This window comes from Notamacropus eugenii, chromosome 5, assembly GCF_028372415.1.
Source record: "Notamacropus eugenii isolate mMacEug1 chromosome 5, mMacEug1.pri_v2, whole genome shotgun sequence".
In the NCBI taxonomy this organism is placed as follows: domain Eukaryota; kingdom Metazoa; phylum Chordata; class Mammalia; order Diprotodontia; family Macropodidae; genus Notamacropus; species Notamacropus eugenii.
This window is the reverse complement of record NC_092876.1, coordinates 51,018,811-51,036,321: the sequence shown is the minus strand read 5'-3', so window position 1 is coordinate 51,036,321 and position 17,511 is coordinate 51,018,811. Positions and strand designations below refer to the sequence as shown.

The window sequence follows — 17,511 nt, the reverse complement described above, 5'->3', positions numbered from 1 at the left end:
CTGGCTGGTGGACATTTAATGAGTCTTTACAAGTCTTTAGCTCCTCCCATGGAGAATGTGAGTTGGTCATGAGACTCAGCCCCTTTCAGTAATCTAGACAGGTGAACACATCTCCACCCAGGACTCTCTGATTGGTTTTCTCCTTCATGAGCTCAGTCACCCTAAACCCTAATGGAGGAGTAGAAGGATAGGGCTCCCCTCCCCCAGGGTAGCAACTCGTCAGACTGGATTCCATTTATACCCTAAATAGAAGTAAGGTCTCCTAGGTGGGTGGAGTCTCATCCCAGACTGAAGAGCATGTTCTTTACATGTTAGGACTAATCTCATCAATCAAGCATGTCCTTCAGAGGCTGACTTTAACAGGAATGAGGAAATTGAGGAAAAAGGCCTGGATTCCAATTGAATAAATGATTATTAATGTTTTAATAGTATAATGATAATTTCTCTCTGCTTGGATACAAGTTTTGATTGGAGATAGAACAAAGGATTTGACAGAATAGGACAGTGTAGAATTGAGTTGATTCATCAAGTCATGGAGACAGGAATGGGAGAAGAGAGTAGCCAGTGCTGGAATGATGTCTCAGAAAAAAACTGGAGAGTCTGAGGGAATGGAGATCATTAAAAAAGATTAAGAACAGTGCTAGGGAGAGATGGAGTGATAAAAATGATATGGTCAGACAAAGCAATTTCAGAGCTCTTGAAGAGGGAAGCTGAATACTTGTGGGAGATGACAAGATCAAATCATCTCCCTTTATTGTATGTAGCCAACATAGACCAGAAGAGGAAGCAGGTCAGGGGTATATGGAGTATTACAGGAAAAAAGAAGTTAAGTGGATTTGAGAGAGCATCTATATGTAAGCTGAAATCTCCTACAGGATTTGAGGAAGAGAAAGATTATGAGCCAGACATGAAACTTAATGAGGAAGGACAGGGAATGTCTTGGGGATTGGCAAATAAAAATCACCATTAAGATCTGGACTGGGTGATAAAGTTGGGCACTATGAACTAAAAAAGAGGAGATATTGCTGTGCGGTGGTGGTAGTCTTGAAGGAGTCATGGGGTGCATTGACCTTAGACATTTTAAAGATGAGTGAGACCCTTGGCCCTGCAGCCTGTATTATCCCACCAAACCCACACCCACCCTTTCCTTGGTCTGGTGGTTGGCTTCCAGGAAGGAATCTTGAATTGGGAGGTGACTGGAGGAATCTGGGACCCCATTTTCTCTAGCCCTGGACTCTTTGGAATGAGAGTGGCTTTACAGGCAAATGGGATTGTGTCCCGGCCTAATTGCCGTGGGCTGCCCGAGTCATCTTACCTTTCCCAGGTCTTCGGTGGCCAGCTGGATAAACGTATCGAGAGAAGAGACTTTCCAGAGTCAAACAAGGGTTAGGCTTTATTCAGGATCTTAGTTATGTGTCCATATGCAGATGAGTTCTTCCTCAGGAGAAAGGAACCCCCCTCCTCTTTAAGGAGCAAGGATCACACAGTGAGAGGACTGCGGCAGGAGAGGAGAGGGACCCCCAGGAGGGACCACCCTCAGGCTTTCCTGTCCCCACTTAAGCTCTCCCAGCCGCATAGTCCACACATGGATACCGTGCATGCTCTCAGCCCCTAGCTAATCAACAAAAAGGTGTGCTCAGACCACGGACCAATCTCAAGGGTGGGATGCTCTCCCCAGCAAGTTTCCACTGAGAAGAGGTGGAGAAACAAGAAAGCTCGAGTCTCACTCCTCAATTCCCAGCTGTTCCCTGGGGGGCCTCATGAGAGCTTGCGATCAAGAAGCCCTCATTTTTACCTGCCTGAAACCGTTCACGTGAGAACTGAGCTTACACCCCAACAGGGTTGTGTTTTTAGTTCAAGAAAATGTCTATGTTTTATATATCAATGACCAAGGAAGGGAATTCGTCTACAGGCTGGAACTAGAGACACAGATGTGCTGGAAGGCTAGGAATCATCCATGCCCTCCACCTCCTCCAAACCAACTAAAATGGTTTTCTAAAATGTGATTATTGAAAATCAAAGTTGGGAAGTTGAGAGATGAGTATGTCTCCAGCCTGGGGATAGGCTTCTGTTCCTTCTGGTTCCAGGATCAGGAACTTCCTCTCTGAAGCAGCCTAACTCCCAAAGCTGTTCCAGTGTTTGGCAGTTCCATCTCTATGATCTTTTGCAAAGGACAGTGGTCTTCCCCAGTCTTTCTTCTTGTTGTTTTTAAAAAAAAGTTTTTTCTTTTAATTTCTCTTTTTCAAATAAAATTTAAAAAATTTAATTCTAATTTAATTTCTCTTTAGAAAATTATTTTTGTATTCCAAATTCTCTCTCTCCCTCCACCCTCTCACCCATTGAGAAGGCAAGAAATAAGATGCCTATTATACATGTGAAACATGTTTCCACATTAGTAATGTTGTGGAGGCTGGGGGAAGCAAGGAAAATAAAGAGAAAAAATTCTCCAATCAGCACTGAGTCAGTTCTGTCTCTGAAGGAGGATAGCATTTTTCATCATGAGTCATTTGGCACTCTGGTGGATCAGTGTATTGATTAGAGTTGCTCAGTCTTTCACAGTTGATTTTCATGACTATATTTCTATTATTGTGTACAATGTTCTCCTGGTTCTGCTCACTTCACTTTGCATGATTTCATATAAACCTTCCCAAGTTTTTCTGAAACTATTTCCATCATTTCTTACAGCACAAAAACATTCTATCACATTTATATATAACTTGTTCAACCATTCCCTAATAACCTCAGTTTTCAATTCTTTGACACTACAAAAAGAGCTGTTCTAAATAATTTTACACATATGTGTCCTTTTCCTTTTTCTTTGATCTCTTTGGGATATAGGACTAGTAATGGTATTTCTGGGTCAAAGGGTATGCACAATTTTATAGCCCTTTGGGCATAGTTCCAAATTGTTTTCTAGCATGGTTGGGCTGATTCATAGCTCCACCAACAATGCATTAATGGACCTGTTTTTTCTACTTGCCATCCAGCATTAGTCATTTTTTTTTTTTTATCATTTCGGCCAATTTGATAGGTATGAAAGGGTATTTATTTTAATTTATTATTTATTATTTTATTTATTTTAATAAATTTTATTTTAATTATTTTATTTTAATTCGCAATTCTCTAATAATGTCTTAGATGATTTTTATGTGACTACTGATAGTTTGATTTCTTCTTTTGAAATGCGCCTATTCATTGGAGAACTAACGCATTGTTGGTGAACTTCTGAATTGATCCAACTATTCTGGAGAGCAATTTGAAAGTATGCCCAAAGGGCTATAAAACTGTGCAACCCTTTGACTCAGCAATACCATTTCTAGGTCTGTATGTAAAAAAAATGGAAAAAATGACCCACATGTACAAAAATATTTGTAACAGTTCTTTTTTGTGGTGACCAAAAATTTGAAGTTCAGGGAATACCTATCAATTAGGGAATGGCTGAACAAGTTGTGGTATACGAATGTGATGGAATATTATTGTTCCATAAGAAATGAAGTGTGGGGACTTCAAAAAAGCCTGGAAAGACTTACATGAACTGCTGCTAAGTGAAGTTAGCAGAACCAAGAAAACATTGTACACAATAGCAGCAACTTTGTGCAATGATTAACTTTGATAGACTCTTCTCTGCAATGCAAGGATCTAAGCAAGCTCCAAAAGACTCATGATGGAAAATTCTCTCTACATCTAGAGAAAGAACTATGGAGTCTGAACGCAGACAGAAGCATACTATTTGCTCTTTTTTTGTTGTATTTATTTCTTCTTTCTTGTGGTTTCTCCCATTGGTTCTAACTCTTCTTTACAACATGACTAATGTGACAATATGTTCACTATGAGTGTATATGTAGAGCCTATATCAGACTTCATGACATCTTGGGGAAGGGAGAGAAAATGTAGAACTCAAAATCTAGTGGAATTAAATGTTGAAAACTAAAAATAAATAAATAAATGATTAAAAAAAAAAGAAAACTGCCTGTTCATATCCTTTGATCATTAATCAATTGGGGAATTATTCTTGTTTTTATAGATTTGGTTCAGTTCCCTATGTATTTGAGAAATGAAACCTATTTTTAAAAATGCTATGAAATTTCCCTTCCAGTTTCCTGCTTTTCTACTTATTTTGACTGTATTGGTTTTGTTTGTGCAAAACCTTTTTAATTTAATATAATAAAAATTGTCCATCTTACCTCCCATGATCCTTTCTTTCTCTTGCTTGATCATAAACTATATTCTTATCCACAGTCAGAGGTTAAATAACTTCCCCAGAGTCAATGTCACTCTGAATCAGTTCATATAAGCTCCTGAATTCTTCATATTCATCCCTACCAGCACTGTTCCATTACATTCGTGTACCACAGTTTGTTTCCCCATTCCCCAGTTGATGTCCTCAGTTTTTGGTGTAAAGGTCTCTGGCTATCTTCTGAAAGGGTCCTCTTCTGCAGGACTGGGTTTCTTAGTGACTTCAGGGCTGATGGTAATGCTACTATTGGTGACACTCGGGCCATACCAGCCAGCCCAGAACTGAGTGTCTTTGCCCCCATGTTGAAAGTGGATGTAACGGACTCCTGGGGGGTAATTGGAGAATGTGTAGAAGACCTGAGAGAAACCAGAGGGACTAGTTAGTAAACAGCATCCTCTCTCCCCTCCCTTCCCCACCCACCATGTGGCCCCCTCCCAGGGATCCTTGACCTCTTTCCATTCAGCACCACTCCATTGCTCGATGTATGCAGGAGCTGGCCTAAACTCAGCCAAGACTTTGTAGTTATCTGACAACAGTTTCACATGGATACGGTAGGTGCAGCCACAGTCATTTCTGGCAGCAAACCTGAGGATAGGACAGTGATGGGGAGAAGGAAATGATGGTGAAGGCCAGGAATTTTCTAGCATGAAGAGAGTGGCTAGAGACAATGAGCTCTCTGAGCTCATTAGCTGTGTGCTCCCTGGGGCTCACAAACATACTCTAAAGCCCACTGGTCATGTGCCCAGCTAGACCTCTCCTGCTTCTTTATCCATGACTGCAACAAATTCTAGTACTGAGGACATAGTCACCAAGTGTAAATGAAGTTGAACTGAACACTCCACTGCAGCAGGGAATGGTCACTTGCCCCAGTAGAGCACACCTATGCTCATCATCAAACTCATAGAAACAGGGAAAGAAACTCTAATTCACTGCTTAAAAAGATGAGCTCTCCAAGACCCACAGATCTGACATAGGCCCAGTGTTGGAGCTTCCCTGGGAAGGACCTGTCATATCCTGGTCTGGGAATAGAGCTGGTCCCTTGGAAAAGGGCATGAATTCCATCTTTTGGAGAAAAGATGAACAATGAAACAGAGCAAGTTGAAAATCTAGGACCCATAAGTTGCCAGCAGAGCAGACTGAGACCAGGAAGTCCTGCTTGGCTTTCATATGATCATAGCTAGGGCTGGAAGGACACTTAAGGGTCATCTAGTCCAATTCCCTCATTTTCACATGAAGAAATTGAAGACCAGACTGGTGTAGTGAGTTGCTCAAGATCTAAAAGGTAGCAAAGTGGCAAAGCATCATTGAAACTGAGGACCCTGAGCCTAGGTCCAGCTTTTTTTATTGTATCTCTAAACCTTGTCACTGCTCTCCTCTATCAGCTTAGATAAGGCACTGAATAGGCTTTCAGTTCATCTATCTTAAAAAATGAGAAACACTATTTCTTCACAAGATTATGGGGAGGATGAAGTTGTTCTCAGATGTGAAAATGTCCTCCCTTCCCCCAGGCTCCAGCCTGACTCACCAATCCTTGATCACAATGTCTGGTCTCACTGTGTCCATCAATTCCTTCCAATACCCCTTGGATTTCAGGTCCACCAGCTGAGACTTGAGGCAGGTACTGGGGAGATATGAAAAGGTTTTCAGTCCCAGGACTTCTCAGTAGTGGGCTGCTCCCTTCCCCATTGGGGAAGACATTATTTCTGGATAATTAATCATTTTATTAATCATGCCAGCAGATAACTAATAAAAGTAGTCAGTAGCACTCTTGAATGCCAAAGATCCTTAGTGAAATCTACTCAAGGCTTTTATGCCCTTGGAAGAGTGAGTATTCCTGAGGGTGGCAATAAACTCTGATTGGTTAACAATTAATGAGAAGAATATTATAATGAGAGGTGGGCCTATTCTAGTGAGGGGCTGGGGGACTTTACTCTGATCACTCAGTCTTAGACAGAGAGACTTATCTTTTATCCAGACTACCCCATCTAGGACAATCTAGACAAAAGGAGGTCTACCTCTGCTCAAACTTGGCTGAATGGAGCACGATGGGCCAGAATTAACTTTAGATTAAATTCTTTGTAAGGTTCTCAAGCTGAGTGGGGCAATAGCTCCACTTAGGTAAGATGGTCAGGTGTGGTAAAGTTTGGGAATCTCCCAAATAATTTGTTATTTAATAATCATTTCTCTTATCATGTGATTGACAAATCCTCAGTCAGACTTAAAGCTGTAATCATTCCTCCCATCCCCATTCCAGAAATGGGTATGATACATTAGTCTCTCTCTCTCTGTCTCTCTGTCTCTCTGTCTCTCTGTCTCTCTCTCTCTCTCTCTCTCTCTCTCTCTCTCTCTCTCTCTCTCTCTCTCTCTCCCTACCATCCTCCCTCCTTCTCCCTGTCTCTTTCTCCTTCTCTCTCTATTTCTCCCCTCTCCCTCCTTTTCTTTTTCACTCTCTCTCTCACTTCCCCCTCCTCTGCTATCTATGCCTGTCTCTCTCTCCTCACAAGTCTTCAGTAAGGAGTCGACTCAAAGAAGCTGATCCTGAATCCACTTCTTCTTCCCCTCTGCCTTTTTACAGGTTCCTAAGAACTGTTTAGTAAGAATAGTTGATCAATATACAGCAGTGACAGTGTAGTGTAGTAGAGAAGGAGCTTGCTTTGAAGCCAGGAAGACCTTTGTTCCAGTTCCTCTTATGACACACACTATGTGACCCTGGACAAGTCCCTTCACCTCTCAGTGCTCTTGACAATTTTTGAAGACTGAGTTACAGAGAAGATGCTGATATACATTAGAAGATGGAGTTCTTTATGTTGATACAAGTATAGGTCTGATTCTTATCTCTTTTTATATACCAATTTACACTGTACCAAGTAAACTGTATTACCTGCCTCATCTGAGTCCTAAAAAAACCCTTTGAGGTTGGTAGTATGAGTGTTACTATTTTTCTATTTTACAGATGGAGAAACTGAGGCTCAGATAATTGAGGTCAGTGAATTGTCCAAGATCCCACATTTACTAGGTGGAAGAGGTCAGATTCAAAGTCAGGTCCTTTATCTTCAAATCCAGTGATCTTTCTACTTCTCATCCAGTGAGGATTCCTAACAGGTCACCTGAACCTTTCTCTTAAATAAGGGCTGTTGATTTCTGCAGCAGCAAAGGAAAGGGTGTCTGGGAATATCCATCAGGATGTCAGAGCTGGGAGGGCCCTTAGAACACAAGAACTGCCATGGGCTTCAGCACAGCTCCAGACAAACAAGCAGACTCCAGGGCCTTGTGATTCAGTGTAGTCTTGGAAAAACAAGAAAACCCCCCACCTATCTCAGCACATAGCAGACACTAGCATTAGGACTCTGGCTCAGCACCATGTATGCTGCCAGACCCCTAGGGCTTCAGCAGCACCAGCCACCCTCACCTCACTCCTTCAGTAAAGCACCAGACAGGAGGGTCCCTTGTGGGCCTCAGGATAGCATCAGTACAGCACCAAGTAGACAGCCAGGGTCTACAACCCCTGGCACAAAAAACCTGAAGCAGTTCCCCTTCCACCCTAGGAGCAGAGCTCAAATTTAAAAGAAGGGGAAAAGGGTAAAAAAAGATGAGAAAACAACAACAATAACAAAAGAATCTGACCATATAATGTTATTAGGGTGACAGTGAGGATTGAGACACAAATTCAGAAGAGGACAACAATGTCAAAATTTATGGGCAACTCTCTCCCATCCCCCCAGAAGAAAAACAAGAAGTGTTGTCTCAAGCCCAGAAAGAACTCAGGGAAGAGCTCAAAAAGGAGCTTAAAAATCGTATGAGAGAAGTAGAAGAAAAAATTGGAAATGAAATGAGAATAATGCAAGAGAATTATCAAAAAAGAGTCAACAGCCTCAAAAAAGAAAACAACTCCTTAAAAAGTAAAATTAGCCAAGTGGAAAAGAAGATACAAAAGCTAACTGAGGAAAATAACTCCTTAAAAGTTAGAATTAGGAAAATGGAAGCTAATGACTCTAGAAGACATCAAGAATCAAGCAGAATTCATATAGATGAAAAATGTAAGAAAATGTAAAATATCTCATTGAAAAAAAAAGCTAACCTGGAAGATAGATTCAGGAGAGACAATGTTAGAATCACTGGGCTACCTGAAAGCCATAATCAAAGAAGTACTTGGACAGTAAGAAATTATAAAGGAAACTGCCCTGATATCCTGGAACCAGAGAGCAAAATAGACATTGAAAGAATCCACCTCAGGAAAGAGATCCCCAAAGAAAAACTTCAAGGAATATTATAGCCAAATTACAAACACTGCAAGTGATCAGAAAGAAGCAATTCTAATATTGAGGAGCCATAATCAGGATAACACAAGACTTAGCAGCTGCAACATTAAAGGATTGGTGGTCATGGAACACAATATTCTGGAAGGCAAAGGATCTGGGACTATGATCAAAAATCACCTATCCATCAAAATTAACATTCAAGGGGACAAAATGGTCATTCAGTGAAACAGAAGGATTTCAAGATTTTATAAGGATTGAAGAAAAAAATTCGATCTCCAATAATGAGACCCAAGAGAAGCCTAAAAAAGGAAAAAGGGAAAAGAAAACATAAAGGATTCAATGGAGTTGAACTGCTTACATCCCTACATGGGAAGATGATATTTGTATTTCTTTTTCTTTTTATTAATTAATTTTTAGTTTTAACATTCGTTTCCACAAGATTTTGAGTTCCAAATTTTTTCCTCATCTCTCCCCTCCCCCGCCCCAAGACAACATGCGTTCTGACTACCCCTTCTCCCAATCTGCCCTCCCTTCTTTCACCCCACCCGTATCTTATCCTTTTCCTTTCTATTTTCCCGTAGGGCAAGATAGGTTTCTATATCCCATTGCCTGTATATCTTATTCCCCAGTTGCATGGAGAAACAAATTTTAACATTTGTTTTTAAAAACTTTGAGTTCCAAATTCTCTCCCCTCGTCCCTCCCCACTCACCCTCATTGAGAAGGCAAGCAATTCTATCTAGGTTATACATGTGTAGTCATGCAAAACACTTCCATAAGAGTCATGTTGTGAAAGACTAACTATATTTATCTCCATCTTATCCCACTCCCATTTATTGTATTCTCTCTTTTGATACCTGTAATTTTTAAAAATTGTACCACTAATAGTACAGCTAGAAGGAATATACATAGACAGAGGGTAGGGAGTATAAGGTGAATTTGAGGGAATGGCATAAAAAAAATAACTAAGGGATAAGAAAGAAGAATACACTGGGCACAGAAGGAAGTGAGAATTAGAATGATGTAAATTATTTCACATGTAAGGGTGCAGGAAAAACCTATTACAGTAGAGGGGAAGATGGGAGGGTGGGAAGTGGGCATTGCTTGAACCCTACTCTCATCATATTGGCTCAAAGTAGGAATAATAAACACATTCAGTTGAATATAGAAATCTTTCCTTACCTAACAGGGAAGTAAGAAGGCAAGAAATTAAGTAAAGGGGTGAGGGATTGAAAAAAGGGAGAACAGATCCAGGGAAGTGGTAGACAGAAGAAAAACACTGGTGAGAAAGAAAAGGGTGAAAGGAAACAGAGGACAAACAAGAGGAAAAAGAGGAGGGAGGGAACTAGTAATCATAACTGTGAAAGTAAATAGGATGAACTCTCTCATAAAATGGAAGAGGATAGCAGAGTGGATGAACAACCAGAATCCTACAATATGTTGTTTACAAGAAACAACTTGTAGCAGAGAGACACACACAGAGTAAAGGTAAGGGGCTAGAGCACAACCTATTATATTTTAGCTGAAGTAAAAAAAAAAAAAAGGCAGGGGTAGCCATCCTGATCTCAGACAAAGCAAATGAAAAAATAGACCTAATTAAAAGAGATAAGGCAGAAAACTACATCTTGCTAATAGATACCATAGACAATGAAGTAATATCAATATGAAACGTATATGGACCAACTATTATAGCATCCAAATTCTTTTTTTTAATTAATTAATTAATCAATTTATTTTTAGATTACAATATTCATTTCCACAAAATTTAGAGTTCCAATTTTTCTCCCCATCTCTCCCCTCCTCCCACCCCATAACACCTTGCATTCTGATTACCCCTTCCCTCAATGTGCCCTCCCTTCTATCACATCCCTCCCTTCCCTTATCCCCATTTTCTCACTTTTCTTGTAGGTCAAGATAGATTTCTATACCCCATTACCTGTATTTCTTATTTCCCAGTTATATGCAATAACAACTCTCAACATTCGTTTCTAATACTTTGAATTCCAACTTCTCTCCCTTCCTCCCTCCCCACCCATCCCCACTAAGAAGGCAAGCAATTCAATATAGGCTATATATGTGTCATTTTGCAAAAGACTTCCGTAATAGTCATGTTGTGTAAGACTAACTATATTGCCCTCCATCCCACCCTGTCCCCCTTTATTCTATTCTCTCATTTGACCTTGTTCTTTCCCCAAAGTGTTTACCTCCAGTTACTCCCTTCCTCCATTTGCCCTCCCTTCTATCATCCCTAGCATTCAAATTCTTAAAGGAGAAGTTAAGTGAGTCATAGCTTCGTAACCGAACAAGAGATGGAAAGCATTACAAATGTAAAATAGATAATTTTGATTATATTAAATTAGAAAGCTTTTGCATAAACAAAGCCAAGGTTAAAAGGAAATCAGAAAGGTATAAAAAATCTCTACAAGTGTCTCTGACAAAGGTTTCATTTCTCAAATATATAGAGAACTGAATTTGCAAGAATAGAAGTCATTCCCCAGTTGATAAATGGTCAAAGAACAACGAACAAGCAGTTTTTAAATGAAATCAAAGCTATCTGTAAGCATATGAAAAAGTGCTCTGAATCACTTTGGATTAGAGAAATGCAAATTAAAACAACTCTGAGGTACCACCTCACACCTATCAGATTAGCTAATATGACAAAAAAGCAAAATGATAAATGTTGGCAAGAATGTGGGAAAGTTGAGGCACTATGTGAGGCCAAGCAAAGTAGGATCTTCTGCTGTTTTTGTTTTTGTTTATACAACAAGTATAAAGCTTCTATTTGAATGTGATTAAAAAGATCTTTCCCACTCATTGATGGGCCTGCCCATTGAAGAAAGCTTGATTAGGGGAGTTGTTTTGTTGGAGGGTCCCAGGTAACTTTTGTTTTTTCTATTGAGGCATTGGGTCAGAAGGTTTTGTCCTCTGGCTCTGAAAAGTGTGTAAATACTCTTTTATATATAAATATATACATATATAAAAATATATATAAAAGTGTATAAAAACTCTGAGGTTTTACTTTGGGACTTAGTTTTGGAATAAGGTTTGTGTGCCAGATGAGAGACTCTGGGAAGCCACTAAGCAGCACCCCCTGCCCACTCTGCCTTGAAAACCCAAATGTCAGTGCTTCCCTCTCTGGTAAAGATGTATGTATGTTTATGGTCAGGCAGTTTGAAAGCACTGTCTATTGATTTTTGATTTCTCTGAAATTTTCATTTTGATTTTCTCTGATATCTGTGCTTGATTAAAGTTCATTGTTAACCCCTCAAAAGTAGCCTTTCCTTTTAGAGAAGCAGATCAAAGAACTTGTGGTAACAGGCACGCCTGTGCATGTTGGGATGCTTACTGATACACTCTAATGCATTGTTGGGGGAGTTGTGAACTAATTCAACAATTCTGAAGAGCAATTTGCAATTAAATTATTCCCAAAGGGCAACCAAACTGTGCATCCAGCAATACCAGTACTACATCTATATCCCAAAGAGATAATAAGGAAAAAGGATTGAAATGTGCAAAAATATTTATAGCAGCCCTTTCTGTGGTAGCAAAATAATGGAAATTTAGGAGGTGTCCATCAATAGGGGATTGGTTGAACAAGTTATCATATATGAATGTAATGGAGTACTATTGTGCAATAAGAAATGATGAACAGGCAGATTTCAGAAAAACCTGGAAAGACTTAAATGAACTGATGCAAAATGACATGAACAGATCCAGGAAAACATTGTACGCAGTATCAACAACATTGTGTAGTGATCAACTATGAACGATTCAGCTCTTCTCAACAATACATTGATCCAAGACAAGTACAAAGAACTCACTAAAGAAAATACTATCCACGTCCAAATAAATAACTGATGGACTGAATGCAGATTGAAGCATATTTTTTCACTTTATTCTTTTTCATGTTTTCCTCCCTTTTCATCTGTTTCTTCTTTCACTACTGTAACTAATATGGCAATATGTTCTACATGATAGCACATGTATAACGTTTATCTTGTAAAGTCTTGTAAAAAATGAATGCTAAAAATTGTCTCGACATAATTGGGGAAAAAATAAAATATTATTTTTAAAAAAGAGAGAAGCTCCTTCCTGTCTATTGTCCTCACTTTGCTAATAGATAATATAAAGACAATAGATCAAGTGTTCTCTAAGGTGTCTTTCAGCATTAAATCCTATGATGCTGAGATTCATATTTCAGCCTTTGCAAGTCTCTTCTCCAATGTATAAGGCAGAAAGGCATTTGGCTCAGTCTCCAAATACTCTTCTCAAGCATTAGGGGAATAGGCCATTTCCTTTTAGTCTCTGGGATTTGAAGAGCAGGTCAATTTCAAATGAATTGACATGTATTTATGAATCCCCCTATGCACCAGGCAATGTCTTGTGTTCTCATCTCCATCCTTTGAAAAAGGGGAAAAAATGAACCTCCAACTTGCAGAGGTTATCCCTGGAAGGAGTTAAGTAATGTTCCTCAGCTACTCAGAGTACCCTCCCCTAACCCCAGTGCACCGTGCTCTGGTCAGCCAGGTCCCACTCCCAGCCCCACCATAGACCATTCAACCCAAAATATCTCTTACTCATAGGAGGTGACGAAGCATTTCTTGATCTGGGGGTCTGGAAATTCTCTCCCTTGTTCTCTAGGTATGTCTTCCACATTCCATTTATCTCCTCTGTTCTTGTCAATTCTCCAAAACTTGAATCCTTCTGGAAAAAGAACAGATCTTTCAGAGGTCTTCAAGCAAAGCCTGATGTATCCTACCTCCACAACACGTCTTGCAGTAATCCTTTTCTCTATCCAGCTGTAATGTAAAGTAAATTTGAAGATCTTCCCTGCCCCTTAATAGGCCCACGACACCTTCTTTGAGCTCTGGCCCAGCCCACAGCTTGAGTTACATGGAGCCTATGGTGGGAGGAGCCTTGCCAAACAGGTGAAATAGGAAGGGTGCTGCTGAGAGAGAGTGAGGCAAACCTGAGAGAGAAGGAGACAGAGCTAAGCAGAGCTGCTAGTATGAGTGAGAAAGGGAGTGATTTTGCCTAAAAGAGCTTGTTTGTGGGAAAGCCTAATGGAGGGAAGGCTTTGGGATGGTCGTGCTCCCTTTATTGGTAATATGTGCAAACTTCATTGTTAACCATGGTGGAATTGGCTTTCTGGTATCTGAATAAATATTTTGGTTTCTTTTTTGAGGAAGAGAGTTTATCTTTTGCAAATGTACCCTGGAAATATGCATGCATATCCATAGTAGCTGTTGTGGATATCGCCTTGGTGTTACACCAGCCACCCCTTAGCTCAGACCTCATCACCTTGGAAAATGTTTTATGGCAAAAGAAAAAACTGTGCAAGTAAACCTGGAAAGTTTTTTAAACCTGGAAATGAATCAGAAAGAAAATGTCCATTGTTACTACTAAGTAGAATTTAGAAGGACATGGATTGTTCCCCTGAGCTTGAGAAAAGTGCTTGGAGACAAAAAAATGTTTTGTTGTCTACATTTGTAAAGGAAGAAAACACTAAACCGTAGTTAGAAATTACGGAAAAATAGATGTAACTGTTTCTCTCATCCACATTCATGAATTCCCTGAAATCTATCCCTAGTCAGGTCCATGGACCCTAGCTTAAGGACTCCTGATCTAGCATAAAATTAACACTGTAGCTTTTGTTTAGAATATCCATGAAGGCCTACTCTCTGAGACAAGTAGAAAAAGCTATAGGAGCCAATGGAATCTGCTTCAGGTGATTGGGTTAGGAGAACTGTGTATTTAGTCATTTCAATCATGTTTCACTCTTCATGATCTCATTTTGGGTTTTCTTGGAAGAGATACTGGTATGGTTTGCTATGGTTTGGCATTTCCTTCTCCAGGTCATTTTACAGATGAGGAAACTGAAGCAAACAAGGTTAAGTGACTTGCCTAGGGTCATAGAGCTGGGAAGTGTCTGAGACCTGATTGAAACAGGAAGATGAATCTTCCTGACTTCAGGTCTGATAGGCCTGTGCCACCTAATAGCCACATGGGAGAACAACACATTTTTTTTCACTCCAAGGAGAATGCTCTTCTCATTAATGAATGAGATTATCAAACAAGATGGGACACTCCAGTGGGATAGAGCATCCTCCTAGGTTAAGTATTCCTTTAATGAAAAGTAGGGGGCTATATATGGTGACCTCAGTCATCAATGATGGCCTGACTTGGTAACGAATCCCTTCTTACCTATGGCCATGAACTTATGTTTGCAGATACTCAGGGTGAGTATCTCCCACAATGCACCTTTCATGACTGCATCCCTATTAAGAAGGACAGGACCCTGACTCAGGATCCTGGGAAGAATATCAGTGGGATTGAAAACTCTGTCATTCAAGATATGTGGGAGACCAACCCTCCAGGAGAGGCTAGTTGATTCATGAGAACTCCATCAATGATGTGAGAAATGTGACTCAGAGTGGGAAACCAGTGGACTTTCTACCTTTACAGATGGAAAGTATTGCCCTTTTAAAATACAGTCATTTCAGTTACTGAAAGGGGCATGATTTTCTTTCACATTTGTGAAAGGAAAGTCACCAGAGACAATTATGAAGACTTGAACGAAAACTATCACTTCAAATAAATGTATTTGGAGGAGCTGATTCAATGCAGCTCAGAGACACAATGGTGGGGATGGCTGCAGTGCATTGTGGTCCATCAAGTCTTCTGCAAAAGTGTTTTGAAGGATATAGCTGAAGATTAGAAATCAAAGAACTCTTTGGAGATTATAAGAAAGCTCTGTATCTGTCTTTCTCTGTCTGTCTCTTATAGAATTGTGAACTTTGAATTTTTTAACCTGTGATAGAGGCAGAAAGCCCTGATAGGAGGCATTCTAAGCCATAGGAGAGGAGACAGTAAGAAGCCAGAGACAGCAAACTCACCAGCTACCTGAATAGAGAAGGCAGTTTGGAGACTGTATGACTGCTTGAAAGAAACAGAAAGAATGAAGCTGGCCAAGAGAGCTGAATGTAGTAGAGCAGGCTCTGTGAATCCCTGCAGGAAGCTGAACCCACCTTGGGCACAGGGATTTTGGATCAGGTTCCTCTGGAGGCTGCAGAGGAAATAGAAAATCTTCCAGTCAGCTACTGGTTGGTCTCCGTTCTCAGAGATGAAGCCTTCCCTCTGACACTTTTGCTTCCACAGGGTCACTAGGTTGATGAGGTCCCTCCACAATCTGCAGACTGGCTGGCAGTGCAGCAGCAGCTCCCGGGCTGGCACCAGGGAGAACACCTCCAGGAGGACATTCTCAGGCAGCTCATTGATGGAATCCATGACCCTGGCACCAGAAGAGAGGCACATGGTGATGAGGGGACATATCTATACTGGCCCTGTTCCTTCTGGGATATAGACCGAGGAAATGCCTACACACTGGGCATGGCCCATGTCTTGGGCCCCTTTCTCTTCCTTTTTGGTGAGCACATCAGATCCCATTACGATCTCGATGGAAAAGATTCCTACTCTTTACATCTCACCCCATCCATCTTCAAATTCTAGTCCCCCATCATCAACCACTTGTGGGACCTCTTCACCAAACAACCCACAGGTATCTCAAACCCAACATGTCCATAACAGAACTCATCATCTTCTCCCCAAACTCAGCCCTCTTCTGAATTTCCTTTTGTCCAGGGCATCACTGTCATTCTAAACACCCCAGTCCACAACCTAGGAATCATCCTCAACCCTTCACTCTCCCTCATTCTCTATACTAAAACAAAGCAAAGCAAAAGAATGCCAAATGGTGTCATGAAGAGTAGAACATGTCTGAATAACACAATGAAAACCTCTACAGTGTGTCTCCAATGCACCCTCTTTTCTGCACTCACAGAGCCACCACCATCTCTCCCTTGCAATCCATCAACCAGAAATCATTTATTAAGAACCTACAGTGTGTCAGGGATACACAAAAAGAAAAGGAAATGGTCCTTGTACTCAAGAAGCTTACATTTGATAGGGGGCATGTGGAAAAATACAAAGTCATTTGTTTTAGGAAATATAGGAAGTTGGGGGGATCAGCAAAGGCTTCATGTGGAAGGTTCATGCTTGAACCTTCATAGACATGATGGATTTTAAGGAGTGGAGGTGAGATGAGAGGGAATTCTGGGGATAGGAGCAAAGGCTCCAAGGCTGGAGAGTCATGTGGGAGCAACAAGCACCCTCCTTTGGGCTTGACCCTAGAGTGTTTGAAGGGGAGTAGTGCATAAAATAAAGGCTGGACTAGATTGTAAAAGGTTTTTTAAAAAACTATTTTAAAAAGTAATTTTTTAAAAATTAAAAATTTAAATGAAAAATTGAAAATTAGAAAGAAAAAACCCATAGCAGACTTACTTGTTTCTGTTGGTGTTCCTCTGTGCTCCCCAGAAGTTCTTCCTAGGAATGCCCTTCTGTTCAGTGGATTTAAGATGCTCCTCTAACTTGCCTTGTTAGGAGTAGGGTGGAGCTAGTGCTTTCTGCACTAGGGATTTCTGGGTAGAGCTCTTCTGGTCCTGAGTCTGGCAGCTTCTAGAATAGCTGAATGTTCTCTAGACAGTACTTAGTTGGAGAGGTCCCATGGGTCCTCAGAAGGGAGAGAAAGAAGGAAAGAGAGGAATGCTGTGCCAAGCCCGGGAGACACAAACATAAAGGTAAAGTCTCTGCTCTAGGCTTCATAACCAGATTACATTTATCTTGCTATAGGTTCAAAGGGAAATGTGTAGCTAACACTTATTTAGTGCTTACTATGTCTCATTTGATCCTGATAGCAACCCTGGGAGGTAGGTGCTGTCATGATTCCCATTTTACAAATGAGGTAGCTAAGGCAAACAAAGGTTAATTGACTTGTCTAGAGTTACACAGCTAGTAAGTGTCTGAGACCAGATTTGAACCCAGGTCTTTTTGGTCCCAGGCCCTGGCACTCTATCCACTGTGCCACCTAGTTGCCTTCCTATGCTGTATGTAGATGACCAAGGAGTAGAAGGCCCTGGATGTGCTGAGTAGAGAGATGGATGTTAAATAGAGGTTATTTG

At 40.6% G+C, this 17,511-nt stretch overlaps 1 protein-coding gene across 1 annotated transcript in view; it reads right to left on the bottom strand.

Moving 5' to 3' along the window:
- Positions 1 to 17,511, bottom strand: part of LOC140504204 (F-box only protein 44-like) — a 25,563-nt gene extending 8,052 nt beyond the window's left edge. Inside the window, exons 1-6 of the mRNA XM_072608864.1 lie at positions 16,835 to 17,511; positions 15,523 to 15,785; positions 13,072 to 13,198; positions 5,763 to 5,858; positions 4,687 to 4,822; positions 4,185 to 4,593 (exon numbers count right to left, since the gene is read on the bottom strand). Of these exons, the coding sequence (XP_072464965.1) occupies positions 4,411 to 4,593; positions 4,687 to 4,822; positions 5,763 to 5,858; positions 13,072 to 13,198; positions 15,523 to 15,781 (801 nt within the window). The 5' untranslated portion in view covers positions 15,782 to 15,785; positions 16,835 to 17,511 and the 3' untranslated portion in view covers positions 4,185 to 4,410. The remainder of the gene's footprint in view (positions 1 to 4,184; positions 4,594 to 4,686; positions 4,823 to 5,762; positions 5,859 to 13,071; positions 13,199 to 15,522; positions 15,786 to 16,834) is intronic.